At 44.1% G+C, this 25,511-nt stretch overlaps 1 protein-coding gene across 1 annotated transcript in view; it reads left to right on the forward strand.

The window, feature by feature from the left end:
• Positions 1-23,181, forward strand: part of NMT1 (N-myristoyltransferase 1) — a 55,684-nt gene extending 32,503 nt beyond the window's left edge. The window contains exons 4-12 of the mRNA XM_027872886.1: positions 9,203-9,321; positions 10,262-10,353; positions 11,539-11,655; positions 12,669-12,839; positions 13,503-13,611; positions 15,645-15,815; positions 16,666-16,833; positions 17,884-18,021; positions 19,214-23,181. Coding sequence (XP_027728687.1) covers positions 9,203-9,321; positions 10,262-10,353; positions 11,539-11,655; positions 12,669-12,839; positions 13,503-13,611; positions 15,645-15,815; positions 16,666-16,833; positions 17,884-18,021; positions 19,214-19,234 — 1,106 coding nt within the window. The 3' untranslated portion in view covers positions 19,235-23,181. The remainder of the gene's footprint in view (positions 1-9,202; positions 9,322-10,261; positions 10,354-11,538; positions 11,656-12,668; positions 12,840-13,502; positions 13,612-15,644; positions 15,816-16,665; positions 16,834-17,883; positions 18,022-19,213) is intronic.
• The last annotated feature ends 2,330 nt before the right edge of the window (positions 23,182-25,511 follow it).

Genomic DNA, 25,511 nt, shown 5'->3' on the forward strand with positions numbered 1-25,511 from the left:
AGTGATTCAGGCTCAGAATTGGAATGAAATGAGACATACATAGACCACATAACACTTTGCGAAAGAAGTTTATTTGACAGTACAAGGAAGGAATGATTCAGCAAAAAATATGATGTTGAGTCAGTTGGACACAGCTGCCTTCAACTCTCCATGGAGGCATGCCTGGTCAGGGGAGTTGTGTTAACTTGTGTGATCAAGCCTGAGGATCTTCAGTTCCCTGTGCCCTTTAGACATGTCAATGGGGAACTATGTCAGTGGTTTGAGCCTTAGTCTGCTGGGCCAGGTCAGTCTTGAGGATGGTTTTGCTGCCTTTTAGGGGAAAACTAGCCTAACCTACCTCATGAGGACTTTTCAGTCTTAATATATGTTGCTCCTTCTAATCCCTTCCTTGGTCCTAACGGTCTCCTAGGGAATCTTCTACCACTTAAATGACCTTAGAGCTATTACTAGACAGCCCTGACCTCAGGGCTATTTGGGCAGAGCACTAGAGGAGAAGGAAAAACACAAAGGAAAAGGAAACACAACAAAAAAATCAAACAGCCCCTTGAAGGAGTGCAGTCTGTGTGGTGAGGGTGATGTCAGGCTCATTTCACAGTAGATCTCCCTATGTCAAAAGATGATAGTTAGCAGGAGCAGTACCTGAAACATTTGGGCTGTAGCACAGGTAGTGATTCTTCTATTATAATCACCAGTCCTTATTATGGTCTGGGGTCATATGCAGTAAGGTAGCTAAGGCACAATTTACCTTCTTGTATACAACTTGGTCTAATTTGATTAAAAAAAACCTGACCTATAGCACCAGCCATTCAGTGTTCCCCAGCTCACAGGGTAGGACCTCCCCTTCCCTAGGAGCCCTGGGAAGGGGCGGGGGGGTGGGGTTTGGAGATACCAAATCTTTTTCCTTGCAGAGGCCTCTCCTGAAAGACTGCCTTTTTCCACAGGGGCTGACTAGTTAGTTGTAACTAGTCAGTAGACAGTTTGACTGCCCTGTTGTTAGAAAACCAAGCACCTCCTCAGAATTCCTGGTCCCTATTAAGCCACCTCTGCCCCTAGTTAGTTTAACTCATTGATGAGTCAGGGATAGCCACTTGGGAGGACCACAGCTTTTGCTCCTCCTGTTGGTCAGTGGTCATCCTAAGGTCCACCCTAAGAGTATATTAGAAGGGAGGCATAGTCCTTGGGGACCATGAATTCTTGACTTCCCAAACCCATAAGGTTGACACTGTGGCTATGAACATCCATCTCACCTATACTTGTTGTTGCTCACCTATGCTCAGGGAAGGAGAGACAAATCAAAACTAGCCAGAGATAGGAGGTCCAGTTTCATGCTAATCTAAGCCATTATATATGCTCTAGCTGCCATGTGAGAGCTGTCAGTATGCTGATGGGGTGGAGGGGCCCCCTTCCAAAATCTTTATGGGAAGTCCCAAAGAGGCTTGCCGTGTCCCAGCACAATTGGCAAACCGAGATTGGACAAGGGCGGAGGGGTACTCCTTTTAAGGTATAATCAGTGGGTGCCTTCTCCTGGCTTAGTGGCCAGTCTTCTCTGAAGCAGCCACCCCTATCAAGAGGAGCAGTGGATTCTGTGTTGTCCCAGAAGTCAGTTTATTATCATCTGTCATACACCCAGTTAACTATTTACTATCCTCAGATCAACTTGATTGTATTTGACTACATCTTCAATTACGGAAAGTTCTCTGGGGAGACTCAAAAATTGTCCTTTCAAGGGCTTCTCATTGTAACTTGCATTAGAGTCTCACCAAAGACCATGTAATACAGTTCCTGTTAGCTTCCTAAATGCCATATGAAGAGTCCAAAACAGTCCATTCAACACAGTTTTTAGACTGTCCCCAAATTAACAGTCTTTAGGAAAGGCCTACACCTAACATAGCTAGTGGGCCTGGAGGTTGCAATCATAACAGTTATTAAATGCAGCAGACAACATTTTGTGTATCATAGATACCAGCTTAACATTTATATGGGCCTGTCTCAACCCAAGCAACTAAACTTCCCTCTCCCCAGATTCCCCCCAAATAATTTTGACTAGGTTCATGAGTTGCCTCTATGCCTTCAGAGTATTGTTCTTAAAAACTCATAACACATTCTTCTCTATTTTTAGTTGCTGAATGCACAGGGAGGGTTTGCTTTCATTTTCTTTATATTGACGATCTAGCTTTTCTTGGGATGTTAGCAACAACCAGGGAAGGCTTGCCTTTACTTTCTCTGTCAACTTCCTTAGACACCCAATGGATTAATCCTACCACATCATTGAGGAGGATCTCTTTTCTCTTTATTGAGAGAACTCTAAGTATGTGGCCAGAAACAGAGTGGTCATAAGGTTCCAGGGTCCTTATCAAGCCGTCTAATCATCATTCTCCCATGTCAACTAAGAAGTCAGCCACTGAATCATTTTATACAAACACCGACAGCTGTGCCAAAAATATTGGTGCAGATTTGACTCAGGACTGTCTGATGGTTCAGGCTCAGGATTAGAATGAAACAGTTGTAAACAATCTGTAACATTTTACAGAAAGGCTACTAAGCAAATGGACAGCAGTAGTTTAGTGGGACACAACTGCCCTCGCTAAGTTGACTTGCATGGCAGGAGGGAGCCCACTGAGACCAAGGAACATCAGGTACTTGTCTTTTGGCCTTTTTATAACTTTAAGTGACTGGAGAACTATGCCAGCAGTCATTTTTCAGTCTTAGGAGTTATTGTTCCTATGCGTCACACTGCTTAATTGGTATCAGAGAGGATTTGGACCTAGCTTCCCTGACTCCAAGTCTAGTACTTGACTTAGTATACAGTCTGCCTCATAGGCTGACTTATCTATTCACTGTCTGGTAGTGATGGAAGGGCACCCCCAGACTTTTTCTTAAGCTCTTGATAGCTTGCTTTGAACCTGACAGCTAATTTTATATTTTTCAAGCCACAGACTGAAGTGAACCCTACATTTTTCATGCTTTTGATAATTCTCTGTTGTGATAGAAAATTAGAGAAATCTTATGGTAATTTCATGACAGCCTTCTGAAGGAAATACTGGGGCCCCTGGTTTAGTCAAAAAATACGCTAATTCCAGATCAATTGGACTTTGTAAGTTTATAAATTTACAAAATTTCATGTATTTAGTTGATACAAATTTATAAACTTTCCCTTGGTAGTCCAAGAGCCCTGAGATCCCTTGCTCAGAGCCAAATAGGCAGTGTGAAGGGAAGGAATACAGAAGAAAAAGAGACCAGCTCATCGCTGCTGGGGAGGAGATGACATTAGAGCAGAGGAGACCAAACCTATCATGTCCACATAAAACCACTCAAGAAAAAAGTATGAAGCAGTCTAACAAGCAAGTACTGACTGAGCACATGAGTGCTGAGGAGACAGAGGGGGAAGAAAATCAGCAGAGGCTTCTTAGGGCTTTTTTAAAGTATAAACTTAATTGGATGCTTTAGCATCCCCATCCAGGAGGGAAGTAAGGTTTAGGCTGCCAAAGGCAGTAGCCAAAATAAAACTCCATTACAGGGTAGGAGTCTGGTTCCCAGGCCCAGCAACACAGGCTGTGATCCCACCAGGGGTTTTACCTCTGTCTTTGGTGTTTAAATGGTGGACACACTGTAGCAGCTTTATACTTTTTCTCTCTGTCTCCCTTTTTTCCACCCCAAGTTACCACCATTCTGAGTGAAATGTCTCATCAACTAAATGATTGACACTGACCTGAGTGATAAAAGACAAGTTGGGGGGAGGAGGGAACAGAACCCTAAGTGTTCTCTTCAGGAGAGGGGCCTTCACAGGGCTGAGGTTTTTAGATCTAAGCTGTCCTTCCAAGTTCCCAGTTTACCTGAGTTTGAGATCTCTGGGCCTGTCTACTACTAGAGCAGTCCATGACTCTACCCTTGGTATGAGTTACTTCGGAGAGCAGTCTGTTAGGTATTGATTTTCACATCTGGTTTTTATTGATTGCTTTTTTCAAAACCAGCTTTACATTTTTTAATTAATTAGTTTTTTTTGTTTTCAGCATTTGCTTTTATACGATTTTGGATTCTAAATTCTTCCCCCCTCCTTCCACTCTCCCTCTTCCCACTATGGCATGCAATCTGATATAGGCTATACATGTGTGATCATATTTAACAAATTTCCACATTAGTCTTGTTGTGAAAGAAGAATCAGAACAAAAGGGAAAAACCATGAGAGAGAAAAAACAAACAAAAAAAAACAACAAAAAGGAAAATAGTATTCTTTGATCTTCATTCAGACTCCATAGTTCTTTCTCTGCATGTGGATAGCATTTTCCATCATGAGTCTTTTGGAATTGTCTTAGATCATTGCATTCAGCTTTAAATTAAAAAAAGAAGGAGAAAAAGAAAGAAAGATACCTGCAGCCATACTTTAATGGGGGTGGGGCACAGGAGGGTTAGAGGAGGGTTAGGAGGTATTGACCAGGGTCATCCCTGGAGGATTCCAAGGTCACAGGCTGCTTCCCATGAAGTCCAGGCCATCAGTCCAGTAGCCAGGGCCATGGCAGCATCAAGAATAAGTCCTAGGTTGGGCTGCTGAAATATGGCTATGGCTTTTTGGGGGGGTGGTGAGGCAGTCAGGGTTAAGTGACTTGCACTTAAGTAGTGCACAACTAGTAAGTGTCAAGTATCTGAGGCCCAATTTAAACTCAGGTCATCCTGACTCCAAGGCCGGAGCTCTATCCACCATGCCACCTAGCTGCCCCAAGAGATCCTTCTCGATTTACTTTTTCAAGAGATCTTTGACAAACTGGGTCTCCTAGGCATGATCACGGGACTCCATAGTCCCTTCCTCTATTATTTCAGGAGGCCCATGTGTCCCATCTTAATGCAGCACATTATTGCATTCATTTTTTTTTTGGACTGCTACATCATGCTGCTAACACATTGAGCTTTGTTAATATTGTTAAGTTTCATTCATGTCCAACTCTTTGTGACCCCATTTGGGGTTTTCTTGGCAAAGATAGTGAAATGGTTTGCCATTTCTTTCTCCAGCTCATTTTATAGATGAGGAAACTGAGGCAAACAGGGTTAAGTAATTTGCTCAGAGCCGCATAGCTAGTGTCTGAGGCTGGATTTGATTCCAGTCTTCCTGACTCCAGGCCCAGCACTCTATCCACTATGCCACCTAGTAGCCCCATATTGAGCTTACAATCCACTAAAGTCTCCCAGTCTTTGTTAGAACAGCTACTGTCTAAAACCATACCTTCTCCATCTTACACTTGTGAAGCTGATTTTTTTCTCCTTAAGTATAAGATTTTACATTTATAAATCTCTTTTGAATTTCATCTTATTAAATTTAGCACAATACTCTATTCCAGAGGTGAGCAAACTATGATCAAAGGGCCAAATCCAGCCTGTCCTTGTTTTTATTTGCCCTGGTTTTCCAGTCCCCTGCTGCACCTTGACACAGTCCTGTTGATTCTCAATTCTGTTATCCGTTGTTTTGGCCATTTCTCCCAGCTTTATGTCTTCTACAAATCTGATGAATTTATAGTCTTTGCCTTCATCCAAGTCATTATAAAAAAAAGTTTAAAAAGGGTCAAACACAGTTCCCTGGGGTCTCTTGCCATGCTAACATTGAACCACTAACAATTACAATTTGAGACTGGACATTCAACCAGTTTCAAATCCATATGATTGTATTATCTAATCCACATCTCTGCATCTCCATAAGAATAGCACGAGGTGCTTTTATCAAATGCTTTGCTAAAATCTAGGTAAATTATATTCACAGCATTCTCCTTATCTGCTAGTTTAGCTGTCCTGACCAATGACATCACAAGGGAAACGTATTCACATGCACATGAATTTGATTTGAATGAGGCAGAGCTGCACAGAGTCATCAGCCTAGCTCTCTCCTCCAGTCATCAGAGTCCAGTGACAAGGCATAGGTCCAGTATGGTATGACCTGTTCTTGATGAAGCCAGGGAGGCTCTTTGTAATCACTTCTTCACCTGTAATGATCCATTCTTTCATTTTCTCAGGAATTGAAGTTAAGCTTACTGACCCATATTTTGCAGGCTTTGTTCTTTTCCCTTTTTTGAAAATTGGGACATTTGCCTCTCTTTAAGTGCCTTTCTCATTTTCTGTGATCTTTCATGTATTACCAATAGTAGCATGGCAGCCACATCTGCAAATTATTTCTGGATGCAAAGATGTCATTCACCTGGGCCAGGTGACTTGAATTTATCAAGAGTAACCATGTGCTCTCTTAGAGTCTCCTTACTTATCTTAGCTATCAACTTCCTGTTGGTTGTTTTTGTTCTGTCATTTTCCGTGTAAGGGTCTTTCTCCTGCAGAGAAGAAGAAAAAAAAAACAAAAAGAATTGAGCAGCTTTTCTTCTCTTGGTTGTCAGTTATTGTCCCAAGCAAAGGTCCTTTTCTCCTCCATGACCTTCCTTTTTCTCCTATTATAGCTTTTTCCCCTACTGGTCATGTCATTTTGAGCTCTAGCATTCCTGACGTTATTTTATAGGACTGTGCTATGTCTCAGCTGCTATTCTTCCATTCAGCGTCTGTTACCTGATTTTGCTTCCATTTTCTGGAATTCTGCGTTTCCTTTTCAAATCTAAATTGGTTGGTGAGTTTCCTGTGCAGCCATATCAGTCTCTTCAGACATAGCCCATTTTTCCTTCTCATTGGGATTGTTTCCTTTTGTGTCTAAAGAATTTCATTCTTAAGCATCTCTGATCCCTCCTGGGCTAAATTCCCCTGAAACATTTTAGTCCATGGAATCCTGCCTCTCTTTTCTCTGAACAGTTTGAAATCTGCTTTCCCAAAATCTAGGCTCCATATCAGACTCTGCCCAGATTTGCTCTTCTCTATCACAAATTCTAGAACAGGATGGCTACTTCCTTCTAGGATTTCCATAACTTCCACTCCAGAGTGAGAATCAGATCTAGGATAGAATTTCCCCATGTTGGTTCCTCTACTTTTTGAATGATGAAATCATCAAGAAGACAAATCAAGAAGTTATTAGCTGCCGTGCTTTTGTCAGAGAGAGAGCGCGAGAGCGCAAGTACACTTACACGAGTGCTTCAGCCGATGTCTGGATAATTGCCCCATCACTACCATATCATGCCTCTGTACCAACATTTTGTTCTCTTTCCCAGACTCATCTATTTCTCTTTCTGTCCAGGTGGTCTGTAGTAGTATGTGCTCCAATGACAAAATTACTTCTGTTTTTCTCTTCTTTGACCTTCACTGAAATATTTTCTGTCATGCTTCTCCCCACTGCTTCCTGGATTCTTCACATGGCTTTAACTTACAACGCAACTCACCGCTCTTACCTGTCCTGTGTTTTGGGTTTTATTTTGTTTTGTTTTTAAATAAGTTATAACCATCCAGAGCCATAGTTGAGGATTTTTCCCAAATCATATGTATCTGCCACGTGTTCTGACCTCTAGTTTGTTGCCAAAACTTTGGGCATGTATATGGTCATTAAATGCCATGGTTTTTACTACTGGCTTCTTTCTTGAATTTTTTTCTCTTATGAATTTCTAGGTGTCTCCGCTGCTTTTCTTCCTTTGTGGCTACTCTTTATAGTACCTAGATATCAAATAAGATAATATCTGTAAAGTTCTTAGTACAGTGCTTGGCACATAGTAAGCACTATATAAATACTTATTCCCTTCTCCCCTTATCTAATTTAGGTGATGTATATAAGGGGGTCTCCTTACCCACTCCCTCCCTTTTTAAAATTTAAAGCCTTTTGATTAATTTTGATTTTGGGGAGAGTTTGTTGGTTCCATTACCAAGTACTGCAGCAACAGATTCATAGTTCCTCTTCTGCTCTTCATCTTTCTCCTCCACAGATTCTATACAACACCCCTTGGAGAGGCTGACTTGCTTCAAAGGTTCTTAAACAGCTGGTCAGGCCTAGGGAAACAAAGAAGGTTAGTAGGGTTTTTGAGGATTAGAGCAGCCCATGAGCTCATAAGAGAAAGGGCTAGCCTATTGTAAATCATCAGGTTTTGTGCTTAAGTTGGTAAAAAGAAACACCAGAACATTTCAAGTTTCAGAAACAAATAAGCAAAAATATAAAGGGTCCATGATTAGCTAATAGTTCAACACGAGAAAATGGAAATGGGGTGGGGGGAAGGGGAGTAGATACTGTAAAGTAATGAGAGGAGATGTCAGAGTTGTACCACTTCTTAAGGAATCTTAAGTGCCTGGAAGAGGAGTTTAGGTTGGATACAGTTGACCACAGGTGCTTCTCTGGGTTCTTGAGCAGGGAAGTGACATGAAGAGCTTTTTTATAACTGCTTTGTTGGGAAAGCATATATACCACAAAACTTTTTTTTTTTAATCCCAGTCCTCAAGGGTTGATGATATATTCTCTGGTTTACCAAAATACACAGAGTGAGTTGGTTGATTTACCAGAGTTCATCTAGGAACAAGTCTGGGTAGAGTCTGAGGCCTTGGCTTTTTGTACTACCTGAGCACAACTCATGCCTGCATTGTGCTTCAAAGGAACTTTTGGATTAGAATTCAGACAGATTGCCAGTAGTATAGGATCTCTGCCCAGGAGGGTCACTTCTTGGAAGAGCATGGGCACTTTTGAGAAGTAAGTCACTGTTCCAATAGGAAGGCCACTTTTGAAGGAACCCTATGAACAATGAAAGGCCCTGGATTGGCAATGTTAACAGACTAATTCATGTCTCTGAAAGCCAGAGCTGGCATCAAGAACATTGAGCCTGGCGCCTGAAGAAAGATGGTTTGATCCAAGAAAGCTGCCCTCCCTATAAGCCATTGTAGCTCTTTACACAAAAACAACCTTGTTGAAATGAAGTCTTTCTAAATCCTCTTGGAGTGGTAGGCTGGGGTAGAGGGATTGAGCAGTTTCCAAATTGACCAAGAGAGAAAATGCCAAGTTTTTGGAGACAAATATTTGTTATTTGGTTACTAAAGGGACATTTTTAAAGGATTTAAAAATTCACCCATCTTGAATCCTGATAATTGTCCTGAGGTGAAGGCATGACAACCTGGGATTCCAGGCCAGGAATAGCTATGGAGTTGGCTACTACTCCAGGGATACAGTGTGTGCTCCTGGATCAGAAACATGAGTAACTTACTTTAGCTGATTATGAGCTGAGACCTTTCTTCTACCCCCCACCCCACCAGAGGCCAAGGGGACTCAAAATGAATTGGCACAAAGGAAGAAAGGCTTATCCCAATTTTCTTCTTGTAGGAGAAGTGGTGAATACCCATGGTCCCGTGGAACCTGACAAAGACAACATCCGTCAAGAGCCCTATACCCTGCCCCAGGGCTTCACCTGGGATGCCTTGGACCTAGGGGATCGAGGAGTGGTAAGTAGGCCTTGGACCCAGCTGACTGTCTCCTAGCCAACCAGTTAGCAAATATTTAGAGTGGGTAACGCCTGAAACTAACCCCAACTGAGAGAAAGAACCATCCTGAGATTGCTTTTACTCAGGACTTCTTTGGGGAAATCCTCTTTCACAGCTGAAGCAAAGAAACTTGAGATTCAAAGTATATTCTATGCTTTGCTCAGGGACTTCCTAAGACTTCTTGTGAACTTGTCTTGGTTTTTCTGATAGATTGAATGCCATCTTCCTCTGCTGCCTTATTCAAATGTCTTTTTCCCCCTTGTCCTCCTAGTCTGTACCTGACTGATTATTTTATGAAGGTTTCTCTCTGCCCTCATGTTACCCTGAATTCCCCAAAGCATATTTACTCCACTGAGGCATCTCTACTCATTAGGATCTTTGGAAATAATGGTAGAGACTATTCTGCATTTCTGGATTTTAATGCCAAATTCAGGTTTCTTGGTAACAGGTAACAAATAAGAACTCCACAGGAAAGCAGGTTGGGCCAAAGACTGGTAACCAGGGTATAGTGGAAATTAGTTGGATTTTACTTAGAACATTCTTTTTAAAACCATCTTCTGAGAATTAGTTTTCCCTAAAACATTTACACATAGTAAATTGGAATACTCACAAATCTCTTTTGTTATAGTGGATTCAACTCAAGTTGAATGGTGTTCTTACTCTATCACTAACCTGTGTTGAGACCACTACTCTATCCCTCTGTGCCTCAGCTTTCCATCGGTAACTACAGCATTTGTTTCTAGAATCTCTGCCAAACTTGGGGTAAAGAGAGTTCAAAGTTTCATCTTCATATTTGAAAGTGTCAAGCCTTGTACAAATAAAAGGAGGCCAAGCAGTTTTCAAGCCTGGACCCTCGTGTAGCAAAGACAGCTCTTTAATAGATCCCCTTGTCTCTCTTCAGCTGAAAGAATTGTATACCCTCCTGAATGAGAATTATGTGGAAGATGATGACAACATGTTCCGATTTGATTACTCACCAGAGTTCCTTTTGTGGTGAGTCTTGAGTGCTTTCTTATGGCAGGTAGAGTGGGAGGTGGTTAGATTCTGGGCACCAGGAACTGCTGTCCACTTCAGAATGACAAATTAAATGGAAAGAATTATGTTGTAATTTTCAGTGCTTAATGCAAATCACCTGCCCACCCTAAGCCTGAGTGAAAGAGGAAGAATTTAGCCTTGAATGGAGTGTTGAAATCAGTAGAGTCATTGAAGCTGTCATAATGGACAGTGAACCTTAGGAGAAGGCAGAGTTTGTGTGCCCTCAGTTTTGTTAAAAGAGCAAACAAGTGGAAAAGCCATTTTGAGGAAAGGAAAGGGAATTCCTCCCCTCTCCCCCTCCATTTTTAAGCAGCTAAAGAAGTATACTCAATTGTATGAAAATGGGGACCTCATAGCCTTAATTTAATTAGCAGAATCTTTTGTTGACCAGGGCCTAGACTGACCATTGAGGAAAGTGAGAGGGAAGCAGCAAAGCCTTAAAGAGGGGCCTAAGTCAACAGGCCCAGGAACATTATATCATTTGAGGAGTATGAAGATGCCTTATGATGTCTGAGCCTTTGTTTGCTTGAAAATGTTTAATTTGCTAAATGTTTCATCTGCTTTTATGTTTCCTTAAATTTAGCTATTTTAATACAAAAATTTATCTTTTGTTTAAAACAAAAAAAGAGACTAAAGGAAACTGATGGCTAGCCACTAGCCATAGGGAATTGTTGGTCAGTGAAACACTGAAAGGAACCTTCTGTTCATTTGTTGTTTTGAAATGGTAAAGTAAGTAGGCTGCATCCCCAAAGCTTTGGTATGTTGCTGAAGTGATCTTTTGCTTCTGTGATTTGTTCTTTGATCTATATGTTCTTTAGGATTAAGTTATTTCCTCTCATTTAAATTTGAAGCCTTTCTGCAAAGGCCCTTTATTGATTATAATATTTATTGCTTTGTAGTCAGTAGAGGATATGATTGGCAGAGTAGGTGAGAAAGAATTGGATAATTTCTTCTTGGTGAATCTCTAATTCAGTGAGAAATGATAAAGCCAAGAGAGACGAGTTGGCAAAAGGGGCTGCCTCATGTTCCAGTTGCATGAGGGAATTCTCCCCTGAAGAGATGCAGCCCTTGGATAGAGGACTGTGGGCTGCTAAGAGTGGAGTCATGGCACAGCCCAGCAGGGTCTTCTCTTTTACCTTCCAGGGCTCTTCGACCCCCGGGCTGGCTCCCCCAGTGGCACTGTGGAGTCCGAGTCATCTCAAGCAAGAAACTGGTGGGCTTCATCAGTGCCATTCCTGCAAGCATCCATATCTATGACACGTAAGTCTCACTGCTGCCCAGGCAGGTTCACCTCATTCTCCCTTAGAGAGAATGGGCCAAGGAAACATTGGAGGAGGGAAAGGTGACATCTAAACTTAGGGACATTTCCATAACAAGAACCTTCTGTTCTCCTCTGCAATGCTTCAGTTACAGTCATTTGTGACTAGAAGCATCTGGAGAGTACCCAGCTAAGGTGGCATGCTGAAGCACGGAGAGGACAACTTCTTTAAGGACCTGACCTGACCTAGCCATAAATTCTCATTTGTGCAAATTTAGAAATGGAAGACAAAGTGAGCCCCCAAAGATTCATACCAGATTCCAGGTACAGATCATTTGAAATTGAAGTTTGAACTCTGTCCTTTTTATTCCCAGCACTGTCCCACCTGTCTGGCTTGACCTGGTGATAGTCATAGGGTCATGGCTTTAGAGCTAGGAAATCCTCAGAGGTGATCTAATCTAACACCTTCATTTTATAGATGAGGGCACTGGGCTCCAGACAGCCAGACAGACTTCCAAGGCCACAGATGTGGCCGTGACACGTGAAATGCTTTGCAAACATCAAAGTAATATATAAATGCTAACTATTATCATTATTATTGACCATGGAAATCAGATAGCTTAGCTTCCCCATTGTTCTATTTCTCCAGGTGGATGGAATTCATCTTCAGTTCCTCTTCTCTCACCTTCCCCTCAAAGAACACATATCCTAAACTGTTCTGAATTAACAAGGCCAGGGAAATCCTTGGAAGACAGCAGGATAGCCAGCCAGTCAGGGAAGTGTGGTTTTTGTGACCGTCGGAAGTGAAGGGAGATAAATGTGAATAAAATCAGATCCAGCAAGCTGGCTCCTCACCCAGCACCCAAGCACAGTAGCAATTCTTACTCAGTATTAAATATCAATTAATAAAAGAAGGGCAGGAAAAAGTTTCTCTACCAGAAGGGCTTGGTATTTCCAGCTGTTACTTCAGGCCTCTTACTTCTCTCAAGAACTTGGTCTTTCCTTCCTGCTGCAGAGAGAAGAAGATGGTAGAAATCAACTTTCTGTGTGTCCACAAGAAATTGCGTTCCAAGCGGGTGGCACCAGTGCTGATTAGAGAGATAACCCGAAGAGTCCACTTGGAGGGCATCTTCCAGGCTGTTTACACTGCTGGGGTAGTACTACCCAAACCTGTCGGCACTTGCAGGTAAAAATCTCACTCTGCTCAGTCCTGGGAATAGTTCTGATGAGTGTTTGCATTATGACCTCAAGGATCTTCTCCTTTCTCTAAGCCCCAATACATACCCTAAACTGGGATTCCCAAAACCTAGAATTCAGTTCCTACCATGTCCCTAAATTGCTGCTTGACTTGAAGCAACTTCTCTTTAAAATGAGAAGAGAAACTTGGATTTGACTCCCTTATTGGTTTATTTGGATAAATTGAAATAAAAAATATGAATCACCTTTTAAAAGTAAAAGCACTAGATAAATTCAAGAGATGATAATTATGCTAACGTGGCATTAAGTAGAAATAATAATTGCCCTTTTTTGTTGACCGCAAGTTCCAGGAGAAACAATGTTGGTTCTCTCCTGTGGAAAGACAAGAGGGTTGCCTTTTGAGCTTTAGTCTTTAAGTTGGGGAAGAGAGACACAGAGACAGAGAAAGCGCTGTATGTTTCGTGGCATGTGGTACAGCCATCTGATGTTTTGAAGCATGGCCCTGTTTTTCAGTCCTTGGGAAATGTTTGTTTATATCCCAAGTTGAGTGTGGGTCTTTCATGCCATCTTCTGGCCGTCTAGAGACTTACATGTCCTTGTCCTCTTATGTTAGCCAGCATCCCCTAAAGATGGGCATCTTGTGTCTCTACAGGTACTGGCACCGGTCCCTTAACCCACGGAAGTTGATTGAAGTGAAATTCTCACATTTGAGTAGGAACATGACCATGCAGCGCACCATGAAGTTATACCGACTACCAGAGGTAGGTGCTGTTTGGTCAACATGATGGTGGTGGTGCTTGCTGTGATTGAAAGCCAAGTTCTGCAGATGGCAGAGAAGCCTCGCTATCAGTTGCCATGTACTTAGAGAATACCAGTTCATTTTTATATTAGTCTAAGTAAAGAAGAATTAGAACCTGTGACTGTTCAAAGTAGAAAGAACTTTTGTGGTCAAATAGCCCAACCACTCCCTTTTACAAAAGATGGAGAAACTGGTAAGTAAATCTATTGCCACAGAATTCATGCACAGTAACGCATTTCCAAGCCAACAAATGTATTCTATGTTATTTGCTACCTTCATAACATTGCTCCCTGTCTACTAAGCCAAATGTTTATGAATTAAGTGCACATTATTAAGCTCATGAATAGAGTTTCAAGTAGGCATCTAAATCCCTAGATTTTGTTCCTGCTTTTTTCTTCTGGGGGTGACCAGTCAGTTTTCATAGGATTGTAGAGTTTCAGAGCTGAAAGGGATCTTGGGGAACATTTAGTTCAGCCTTCTCATTTTACAGTTGGTGATTTTACAGAAGCCACTCTCCTGAGTTAGTAGTGAAGAACAGGTCTTGAGCCCATGTTTTCTGTGTGAGCTTGAGGGTTGGTTGATTTTTTTGTTGTTGTTGTTTTGCAAAATGAGGCCAGTGCCACTGAATCCTAGAAAAAGGGAATGTTTCAAAGCCCCATCTTGGCTCCAGAAAATTTCTACTCAGTGGTCAATCGATAAGTATCTTTGAATGCACACTGTAGTGTAAGCTGGGGATGGAACAGCAGACCTAGATTTAGCACATGCCTGACCTGTTATGTGAGTTACTCCGGATGCTAATGACCCGTCTCCCCTTCCCAGTCTGATGCCTCTTGATGCCCTGTCCTGAAAATGAGTTGCAGCACAGGTTCAAGCACACTTCGTCTGTCAGAAGACATACTTTGGTGGCCTTCTAAATGTGTCTTTCCTCCCCCCTGTTTTAGTGGTAGGTTTCCATAATTCTACCAAACACTAGATGCTGGGAACCAATGAGGTAGGGTATAGTACTCAGAAAAGTCACTCGTGTTCACCATCTATTTGAAATTCCACCATTGCTATTCTGTATCCTTGATCTGCATAGAACTTTAGGTATCATTGTAGGAGCTCCAGCCTAGATCTGGGAATAGATTTTTTCTTCCCAGAGAGTCAGAATTAGGTCTGATGTAGCAGAGAATTTCAAAACCTAGGAGATAGAATTGGGCTGGAGCTGTGGTTTCATTAGTATAGGGAACTCCCAGTAAGGAGCCTCCCTCTTCAGATGCAGGTCAGCACCTTCTCTATAACTTTCATGGTCTTGGAGAGTTGCCTGTCAAGGGCAGGACTTAGGCCCAAGTCTTTCTGGCTCCAAGGCCAGTTTTTTATCCACTGTGCCATGCTGCCTCTTATCTAAGGAGGATATCTTAAAAAATAGTTTATGGTCTTGGGAAAACAGGTTGTGTCAGGCTGTCACTGAGAATGACTAAGTTGTAAACTCCACCAAATCGTTTTCAGATGGATGGACCTAACCAAGGTCATGATCCATTTCCAAAGGCACTAAACACATCACAGTATAGCATTTGCTTCCACCTTTTCATTCTGCTAAGAAGTTGTCCCAAAGAAAATAACTATGGAAAGATTTAGCTCTGAGAGGAATTTGACATCTTTTTCGTCAGCTACTGTAGGGCAGCTAGGTGGCGCAGTAGCTAGAGTACCAGGCCTGGAGTCTTGGAATTCAAATCTGACCTCAGACATTTACTAGCTGTGTGACCCTGGGCAGGTCACTTAACCCTGCTTGCCTCAGTTTCCTCATCTGTAAAATGAGCTGGAGAAGGAAATGGCAAACCACTCCAGTATCCTTGCCACGAAAATCCCAAATGGGGTCATGGAGAATCAGACACAACCAAACAACACCACATTATACCTGTGGCAACATCTGATTTCTGGGTGATGCAAACAGAACTTAGTGTTAGGTTCTCTTTGAAACCTACAAGCCCATCTGACCATGTCTTCTCCCCTCAGACTCCAAAAACATCTGGGTTGCGACCCATGGAAAAGAAGGACATTCCAGTGGTGCACCAACTCCTGACCAATTACTTGAAGCAATTCCACCTGACCCCCGTCATGAGCCAGGAGGAGGTGGAACACTGGTTCTTCCCACAGGAGAACATCATTGACACTTTCGTGGTGGAGGTGAGGGATGGTCCATGATCTTTGGCCCTCTGAGGCCTCCACCAGTGTTCTCCTGGGTGACAAGCATTAGAATTCAGCAAGCCAGATGAATGCTGAATTCATTTTGTGCCCAAGGTTGGTCTGGTTCTGGCCTAACCCTAGTGGTACAAGTCTGAATTGATATGAGACAGGTGTGAGGCAGGGATAGTGGCCCAACCCTGGAGACACTAGGCTCATTCTAGAGCAGAGGTTCTTATGTTGTTGTTTTTTTTTAATATTTTGATAACTGTTTCAGTACGTTTAGTTTCCTTTGTAATCTTGTGTATTCTATTTTTTAAAACATTCTTCTGAGAAGTAGTCCATAGGTTTCACCAGACTAAAGGGTCCTTGGTACCACCCCCCCCCCCCCAAAAAAGGTTAAGATGCTCCTGTTTTAAAGCTTTCTAGAAATTTGGGTCTTTTTTTTTTTTTTTTTTTTGCGGGTCTGGGTCCCAATTTAACCTGAAATCCATAAGATTGAGTCCAGACCTGACCTGCCTTCTATACTTAGCAGCATTTTACTGTCACTATTTCATGCAGTCTCCCCAGCCATGATCCCTAACAAGTATTAGAGGTAAGATATGCAGCCTTGTCTCTCCTGGCCCTGGTTTAAATCATCTGAGACTTTTGTTTCCCAGGGCCAGGGAAACAAAAGGGCCACTGGTCTAGACCCTACCCTTCCCAGATGGGGTAAGGGAGAGCTGGAGACCATGCCCAGAAAGTTAGGCCTGACTCCTTTTCCCAGCTCTCGCCTGAAGTCACCATGGGCAGTCTGTTTTGCTTGGGGCTCACACTTTTGCCACGTATGACCGTTTTCATTTTCTTCCTTCAGAATGCAGATGGTGAGGTGACGGACTTCCTGAGCTTCTACACTCTGCCCTCCACCATCATGAACCACCCGATTCACAAGAGCCTGAAAGCTGCTTATTCCTTTTACAACGTTCACACCGAGACCCCACTTCTAGACCTCATGAGTGACGCTCTGGTCCTCGCCAAATTGGTGAGGAATTGGCCTGGCAGAGGCAGGGGTGGGTGAGCAGTCAGGGCCCGACACTCAAGAGCTCCAGGATGATAGCTGCTGGCAGGAAAGGGGAGGCTTTACAGCCCGGGACATCTTCTAGCCTTGTTTAGGTAGGATCACAGCTGTTTTCTAAGCAGTCCTCCAAAAACTAGAAAAGGACTTTCCAAACTGAAAGCCTCTCTGAATCCCTCCTGATTTATTTCAGTGAGTTTGGTTCTCACGGGAGGTGCTGCCAAGGATTCTGAATAGCCAGGCCTACCCTGAGAATAAAGAGTTTCTCCTACCATCTTCCCCATCGTGGGAGAGGGCAGGTTGGTCTCTATCTTGGTGAGTCATTTTTCTGATGAGAGTGTGCATAGTAGCTCAGGCTTCCTTGAGACGCTGAGTAGGTCCCCCAGCTCAGTCTGTGTGTATGTGTGCCAAGTCTAGTATGGAGAACTGTTAGGGAGCACGTGCCAGAAAGAGAAAGAACGCAATCCTTTGCTTTTGAACTTGTGGGGCATCTAATTTGGGAAACCAATTGCATGTTATGAAATGACTTAAGAACAATTACAAAGCAGCATGTCACCAAGTACAAAATCATACACTTAATATGAGGTTTTTTTAAGACATAAAGACAAGAGGACTGATCAAAACAGAGTCTAGAGAGATCCTTACTAAAGGGAGTTTAGAGTCTGATCTTGCACATGGGTTTATAAGGGAGAAAGGTTTTCATTCTGGTAGAGGGAATATAGCATAAGCAGAGGCCCAGGATGAGCAAGCCTTGTGCCTGTGATATTAAGGAGATCAGTTTGAGGGAAGAAGCTGCTGGGGAAGTAATGAAAAACACAGAAAGCTGAGCAACCAGATGATTGAAGGCTTTGAATTCTAGGCCAAAAAGTTTGGTTGTGATATTCTAGACGAATGGAAGCCACCAATAAATGATGAACAAGAGAATGGCATGATGAAAACAATATTGTAGGATAATTATTCTGGCCTAGCTAGCCTTCCTCTTTTCACTCCTCTCACTTCTTGCTGCCACCTGCACAGAAAGGATTCGATGTATTCAACGCACTGGATCTCATGGAAAATAAAACATTCTTGGAGAAGCTGAAATTTGGAATCGGGGATGGCAACCTGCAGTATTATCTCTACAATTGGAAATGCCCCAGCATGGGAGCAGAGAAGGTAAGCACCCATGGGCCCTGCTCTTCAAACCTGTCGGCAGCTCCTCTGGGTGATTGGAGTTAGGAGTTAGGAGCCCAGGCTGTGGCCGAGGCATCTCTGGCAGTATCTGAGCTCCTCAGTCCTTACGGTAGATAGCCCCATAGACTGGGACACAGGCTTTTCTGAGCTCTAGGCCTTTGTTAGGAACTGTCATCCTGGGGCCTAAAGAAATCAAAATTTTCTGATGTCCTGACGAGCAAAGCCAGTCCTGCTCCAATTGTATTTTTTGTAAAGGCCATCCCTGAAGGGGAGAGAGAGAGAGGGAGGGAGGGGGGGGGAGAGAGAGAGAGAGAGAGAGAGAACTCAAAGTAGGAAGGGTATTGCTACCAGGTGAGCTACCTCATCCTTCTTTAGGGCCTTCTGGGTCATTTCAGGAAGCCCAGAGGACCTAGGACTTTAGTGGCTAGTCCACATGAGCTTTTTGGAGCTGCCCTGGGAGCAGAGCCATGGCCATGGAGCATGCCTAGGTGTAAGCGAAGTAAATGGCTACCCAGGGTACCCCATGTATGAAGGGAGTTGCAGTGAGGAAGTTCATTTTTGCACACCAGGCAGATCTGTTCTCCTTAGCACATAGATAATTTGTGATAAGTCTAGGCATGGTGGCATTTGAGTTTCCTGTGAATAATGAGGCACCCTGGAAGGCCTACAAATTCTTTGTCAGGAGCACTAGACCTCCCTGTATTGTCTTCTACAGGTGCTGCTTTGGTTGGGGTTCAGTTCCCTCTGCCTTTGGTTATTGGCCTCTCCCCAAGTCTCATCCCCAGGAGCCTCTCCCTAGGTCCTACTCTCCTTGCCCCTCCCTGCTGCTGGGGGAGTGGTTTGGTCAGTCAGCATTTTAAAAGGGCAGCGGAAGAATTTTATCTCCTGACCAGTGTTGCTGTAGGACCCAGAACCAGCACTTTTTTCTGACGTTTTAATAAAGAGTGTAAATCCTTGTTGAAGAGATTTGCTGCAAAAGTCCCATAATATCAGTGTTAGTCCTTCCTGTCAAAATAATAGGTCAGGCCAGTTCCCCAAGCAGGTTTCCTCCCTCCCACAAAGTCATGCTAGTTTTGTGCCAATTGAATTTCTTTTGGATCTTCAGGATAGCGGTGGGAACAGCTCAGGTCTCTGGGAAACATCCATCTAACCTCTTTCTAATTGGCTGCCCTAGGTTGGACTGGTGTTGCAGTAATCAGCTGCCAATGAAAATTGGACAAAGCCACTGAGAATTCAGAGCAGGACATGGAACCCGCCGCTGTTGGTCTGATTTTCATGGAAGCGAGAATCCCCAGCTAAGGGAACAGAACCGAACCAGCTACACCAAACAGCCACTGACTTTGACAATTGTATCACAATGGCGTAGGCCGTCACCTCTGGCGGCTTCTCTGGTCTCTGTTTTCCAATTCATTACATCCTCATGCAGCCACGATCAAGGGAATGTAACTGCTGAAAACTAGCTCATGATTGGCATATTATGGAGTTAACGGGTGAATAATAAAAATATATATATTATATATATATAATATTTTAAATATCTTTCATGTTCCAGACTTACAAGGATGTTCGGTCCCTAATGAAAAGCTGTGTCTGGCAAAAATCCTTAAAATAAGAGCCAGGGAGTCAGCATGTTAGTGCCACCAGTCATTGCCCTCTGAAGAATGGCATTGGCATTGGCATTGACATTTGGGGGGGGCGTGGCAAGGGTGAAGCAAGTGTGAGGAACCTCCCCCTTGGTTCCTGTCTGCTTTGGGAATGGAACAGGTGAAGGGGGTGGGTATTTAAGTAGGAGCAGAGTAGAGTAAGAGAAGTTCAGGTCATTGCTGAATCCTACAGATGTGCTCAGGGCTGGTAACATGGCACATGGGCCTAGGTTGCGATGGAGTCCCTTGGATGGAGCTGTAGAGTGAGTGTCAGGCCCATGCTGCCAATGCTTCTACCTAGGCTCAAAGAGCATCATGGAGTCTGTTGGAAATGGGCAGGGGAGAAAGTTATATGGACACAGCTCTCCTGGGCAGTTCCAGTAAGGATTTAACTTATTCCCTACTCCTTGCATTACCATCATTACAGTCTCTACTCTCTAGGAAACTAATTTGTTGATTCCATTTTAAAGGGCTATGTGGATAGTTGTTGGCATCCTTTGTGGGATGTTAGATCTTCTGCTCAGTGTGACTGTCAGCTTGAAGGGGACCTCAGACCTCCTTGTAGCTTCTGGGACAGTACTGAGTGCACAGCAGTGCCATTCCTGTTAGCAGAAGCATGTACCCGCTGCCCAGGGTACATGAGTGCATGAGTGACAACTGTCAGGAGATGATGATGCCCATGGGGCTGTTCACCCAAATGCCTTTCTGCCACCAGTCGTGAGCCCGTGCCTTCCAGCTGTTCTCATCACATTAATCATTCCCCACTGCCCATTCTGGGTACCCCTTTATGCTTCCCCAGGGGGCAGCCCATGGAGCAGCTGGGGCTGGGGAGAGGGATGTTGGTTTTAGACAGATTAGGCAACTCAACTATAAGAAAGAAAGGGGTTTTTCATGCTGTTGTCTTGGCCTATATTTCAGTGCTGGGTTGTTTCATGCTTTTAATTGCCCTTGACTTGCAAAAAATAGAGTAATGTAATCATTTTTCAGAGGTGCTGAACAGAGTGGGCCAGGGAGCATTGTTTCGCCAAGTTTTGTTTTCACCCAAGTATAATCTCATAGTTTTTGTTCTAGAGAGAGGAAAAAAACTCAGTGGTGGACAGAGAACATGATGTACAGGGGTTTTCCTGCTACTTTTACCTTTTGGGCTCTTTCAGGTGAAAGTGAAACCTCAGTCGGAAGGCCAGGCGAGGCCATCTTTGGTCCCACTGACTGAAGCCACCTTTGTCAGTCAGGGGTTTGTTCCAAGGTATGGGTTTGGTTGACACTTTCAGGGGACGGTTCTGAAGCAAGGGGTGTTTTTGTATGAACTTGGCCACGATGTGTTTGGGTGTTGTTGGGACTTAATGGAAATCCTGCTTGCCCTCTGTAGACTTAAAGGAATGGGTCAAAGTCCCCGCAGCACTGGAGTTAAGTTTTTTCAAAGGTCTTTGGAGCCCTACCCTTTCATTCCCCTACCCCTCCATCCCTACCCTGTGAATGATTTTAAAAAGAACACTCATCACTTCAGGACCCAGTGGATAATAGTGGGTCTGAGCCCCTTAAAGGCTGCTGAGATCAAAGCAGCTGCCTGTTGGACAGCAGTGTTCTCATGGAAAATTAAATGGGAGGAGCAGGAAGCCAAGGTGTCCCAGACTTGGTGGTCTTTATCGAGATTCAAGTCCACCAAAAACTAACAAACCCGATTACCCGGGTGAAAAGGGAAAGTCCTGTCTTTGACCTGCTTTGAACCACCTCAGACAAGACCGTGGTAGGGGAGGTGTGTGTGGGATTCTGGGAATCTCTTTCAGTTGTCTCACACTTTCTCAGGGTTTGCTCATCTTGGTTAGCCTGGATTGTGAAATGGAAACTCAGGTGCTTAACTCCACTGGCCCAGGAATATACAGAACGCTTGGCAAAGGTGTCTTTCCAGGACTGTGGAGCCTAAGGCCTTTATACAGTTGGCACCATGTGGCCAGGTGCAAAATCCTGAACACCAGTCCCTTGGCTTACTCATGAATAGAATCATCATTTGATCAAAATGCCAAGACTTTGAATTCCCATGATCCTTTTCTGCTTGCTGTGCCATTTCATCTAGATCTTCGAAAGTCAGCATAGAGTTGTTATTAAACCAGCCCCTGGAGTTTGATCCCACTCTCTACCCCATCCTTGGGATTTCAAGCCCAGAAGGAAGAACCCCTGTAAGATCCCAGGTCCTCCTTCCAGCTCTTGGAGTAACCAGGGAAGCTGAGGGTCAATGGTGCCACTGCATCCCTGGAGGGGGGCTTACCAAAAGGGGTCTAATGGACCCAGGTGGCATCCTGTGATTTCCTGTGAATTTTTGCTTCTTTATTGTGGTGCCCTGGCCCTCTGGCCTCATACATTGCTACCCAGGTTGACTTTAAACACATCCTTTTCCAAAGACTTCTTTGGAATTGCTCTCACTACGTGACTGCTGATCCTATGGTACAGTTTGGTAGGCTCCCACCTGCACTTGCAATTAAAGTCCTCTCTTGCCTGAGCCAGAAACCTGAGAGAGAAGGCCTCCTGTGATACTAGCTCCTTCACCACCCCCAGTTACCCTTTGCTGCATGAGTCCTATTCTGAAGAAGCTTTGTTCCAAGGTCAAGATTAAAAAATAAAAACAAACCAGTCCAGTCCACTTCAGTTTAGTGGGGACACACTAAAGCATTACTGTTTGCCCTTCAAGTCTGTGGAGGGAAAATTAAGTCCTGCTTTTTCTGACCCACCTCCAGCTTCCTTTTCCTTCTTTTTTTTCTGGCTTAGGCCACTCTGGAGCCTAGATGGAAGTTCCTTTGTGTGTGTTGAGGCATCCCAACCGCACCTCCCAAAAGATAAACCATTAAAAACTGAAATGAAAGGTAGACTTCAGTGGACTTATAATGGAGCTGGGCTAGGAAGGCTTCAGACTACCTGCAGTGGACTAAATAATGATGGTCCCAAAGCAAGTGAATGATGAGACTTTCAAGGGTGTTGCTATCTAGACTTGGGCTAAAGAAGGTGATGCCCTGTGTTGGGGAGAAGACAGAATTGTCTCCTCCCAGAACTCCTGCTTCTTATATCTAGCTCAGCTGGAGTGGGAGATGGGTGGGAGTCTGGTCCTCTTTTGAGAGCTTTGTTAAGACATAAGATCACCAGTTTGTAACTTTCTACTGTATGACTTGGCAGAACTGAAAAAATGTGACTTTGGGTGTCCCCCCCCTTCCTTCTGGGGAAGGTGGATTTGTCACTGAGAACATTGGATGATGGCAGGTGGGCTCTGAATAGTGGGGGGGCCTCCAGGTTGGGGGAGTTTCTCTGGATGCTGCCCAGTGGAGGAAATGAAGCGCTACCTTTTTGTTCTCAAGTTTCTTGGTGTATTGGGGTGAGGGTGGAGGCATTTTGGAGGGGGAGGTTTGGTGAAGTAGCTTCCATTTCAGAGGAGCAAGGGATAAAGAAGTTGTGTGTGGCTGGTCATGAGTGATTGCAATTTCCTTAATTCTAATAAAGCAGCTGAAACCCTTCTGCTTTACTGGCATTCCTGTCGGCATCAGGTGGCACTGGGACAAGAGGTGAGGTTGGGCTGGGCACCCTCCACTGACCTGAGGGAAGGCAGGATATTTCTCCATGGCAGCTCCACGGGGCCGGCCGAGCTCGCGCTTTAGTCTCATGACCACAAGGCCAGGCCAGCTTGGGAAACTTCTTTGGCTTCTCCTCTCCCTTTCAAAGCAAACTTGACTTTTTCCTCATTCTTCCCCAGCTCTACAGCCATGGTGGAACCAGTGCTGTCTCTAAGGCTCATTCAGTGTGAGAAGAATGACAGAGAGGCCCCAGAATAGGGTCACTTCTGGGAGTGGCTGCCAGCAAGAATGAGCTCCTGCCCCCTTGGCTACCCGATGGGCTCCCCTCTGGAGGGGACTGAAGCCTGAGCCAGGCCAGGCTAGGCGCTGGGCATATAATCAGCTTTTACAGTTTGGGTGTTGACAGGTCCTAGAATCTGGAGGGGCTTAGGGTTAGCAGTGCCTGGGTGTCCAGGTAGGGCTGCCTTAGGTAAGCCCAACTGGCCTGGCCTCAGGGACCCTCATAGACCGTAAGATACTTGGGGCAACAGCAGGGGATTGTAGGGACAGCGCAACTGTGACTGTTTTCCTTGCCTCCAGTTTTAGGTTGAAGTTTTAGCCCCTTAATTGGCATGTCACCCTCTGCGGCCGAGTTCACTACCTCCTGTGGGGACAGAGTCTCTCCATTGGACTTTCCAGGGAAGACAGGCAGTGTGGTATAGTGGGCAAAACTTGGGAGTCAAGAGAAGTGGGTTTTAGCAACTAGTCTAGCTCTCAATTAGCGATGCAAGTCAAATAACTTCACTTTTTTCCTCATTTGAAATGAGATTCAAATGAGGGAAGGAAGGTGAAAGCACTTTGTAAGTCGCAGAGTATTGTATCTGTGTAACAACAGATGCTATGATTCCTCCTGGGTGAGCTGAGTTGTGGACTTTAAGGCCACTGGAGTCAGGTACAGGTGACCCCCTTCCCCTGCTCTTGCTTAGAACATAAAGGCCTTGCACCTCAGTGCTCAGTTTCTTGACAATGTCATTTTTTAGAGACATCCGTATACTGCCTTGGATATTTTTGGTGTCCTGGACCCCTTTGACAGTCTGATGAAGCCTACGGACCCCTTCTCTGAATCGTTTTTAAATGCATCGAAGTACATAGGGATATAAAGGAAGCTGATTATGTTGAAATACAATTATCAAAATATTTAGGAAACAAGCTCATGGATCCCTAAGTTAAGAATCCCAGCTCTAAAGGCTTTTGCCTCATGGTTGGGACTCCATCCTCAAGGTCCCTGTTGAACCTCTCAGGCCACATGCTCCCTTCCCGTACAGCCTGATGACCTCAGGACTCAGCATTCATCCCTATTAAGTCACAAAGCTGAGACTTGGGGTTCTTGTCCTGTTAGCAGATCCTTACATTCACCTTCTGTTGAGGACAAAATATTCTTTTTTATTTGGGGGGGAGGGGGAGGGGGAGTGAGGCAATCAGGGTTAAGTGACTTGCCCAGCCAGGGTCACATAGCTAGTGTCAAGTGTTGGAGGCTGGATTTGAACTCAGGTCCTCCTGACTCCAGGACCGGTGCTCTATCCACTGCTACCTAACTGCCCCAAAATCATTCTTTCAATCCCCCAAGTTTCCGATTTGGGATTCATCCTCATTTCCCCCTCCTGCCTCACATCCAGTTGGCAAGTCGTGTATAGTATTTCTCACATCCATCATGTTCTCTGCACTCACACCATAACCCCTCTAGCTCATGCCCTCATCACCTCTGCCCTAGACTATTTCAGTAGCTTCCAAATTGGACACCCTACAACCAGCCTCTCTCTCCTTTCTAATCCAACCTCCAAAGAGTCATCAAATCGATGTTCCTATAACATGGCCCTGACTACTATGTCACTCCCCAGTTCAAGAAGCTTTAATGGCTCTCTGTTACCTCTAGGATAAAATAACTCCGATTTGGCATTTAGAACTTTTGTGTCCTGGCCTTGGTTTGTCTTTACAGGCTGATTACATATTTTTAGGCCAAACTGACTAACTTACCATTCCCTGTATTATTTTCTGCCTTCGCACAGACTACCCCCCTGCCTAGAATGCTTTCTCACCTCCATTTCTTGGAATTCCCAATTCCCTTCCAGACTTGACTAGTGCTGCCTACAAGAAGTCTTCTCTGATTTTCACCAGTTGTTAGTACTTCCCCAGAAATAAGTTTGCTTTAATTTTGTATACATACTGTCCTCTCCCCCCAGTTAGAAATATAAACTTCTTTAGGGCTAGGAACGATTAATTTTTGTCTTTTTAT

The sequence above is a fragment of the Vombatus ursinus genome, unplaced genomic scaffold, assembly GCF_900497805.2.
Source record: "Vombatus ursinus unplaced genomic scaffold, bare-nosed wombat genome assembly UNPS02014801.1, whole genome shotgun sequence".
In the NCBI taxonomy this organism is placed as follows: Eukaryota; Metazoa; Chordata; class Mammalia; order Diprotodontia; family Vombatidae; genus Vombatus; species Vombatus ursinus.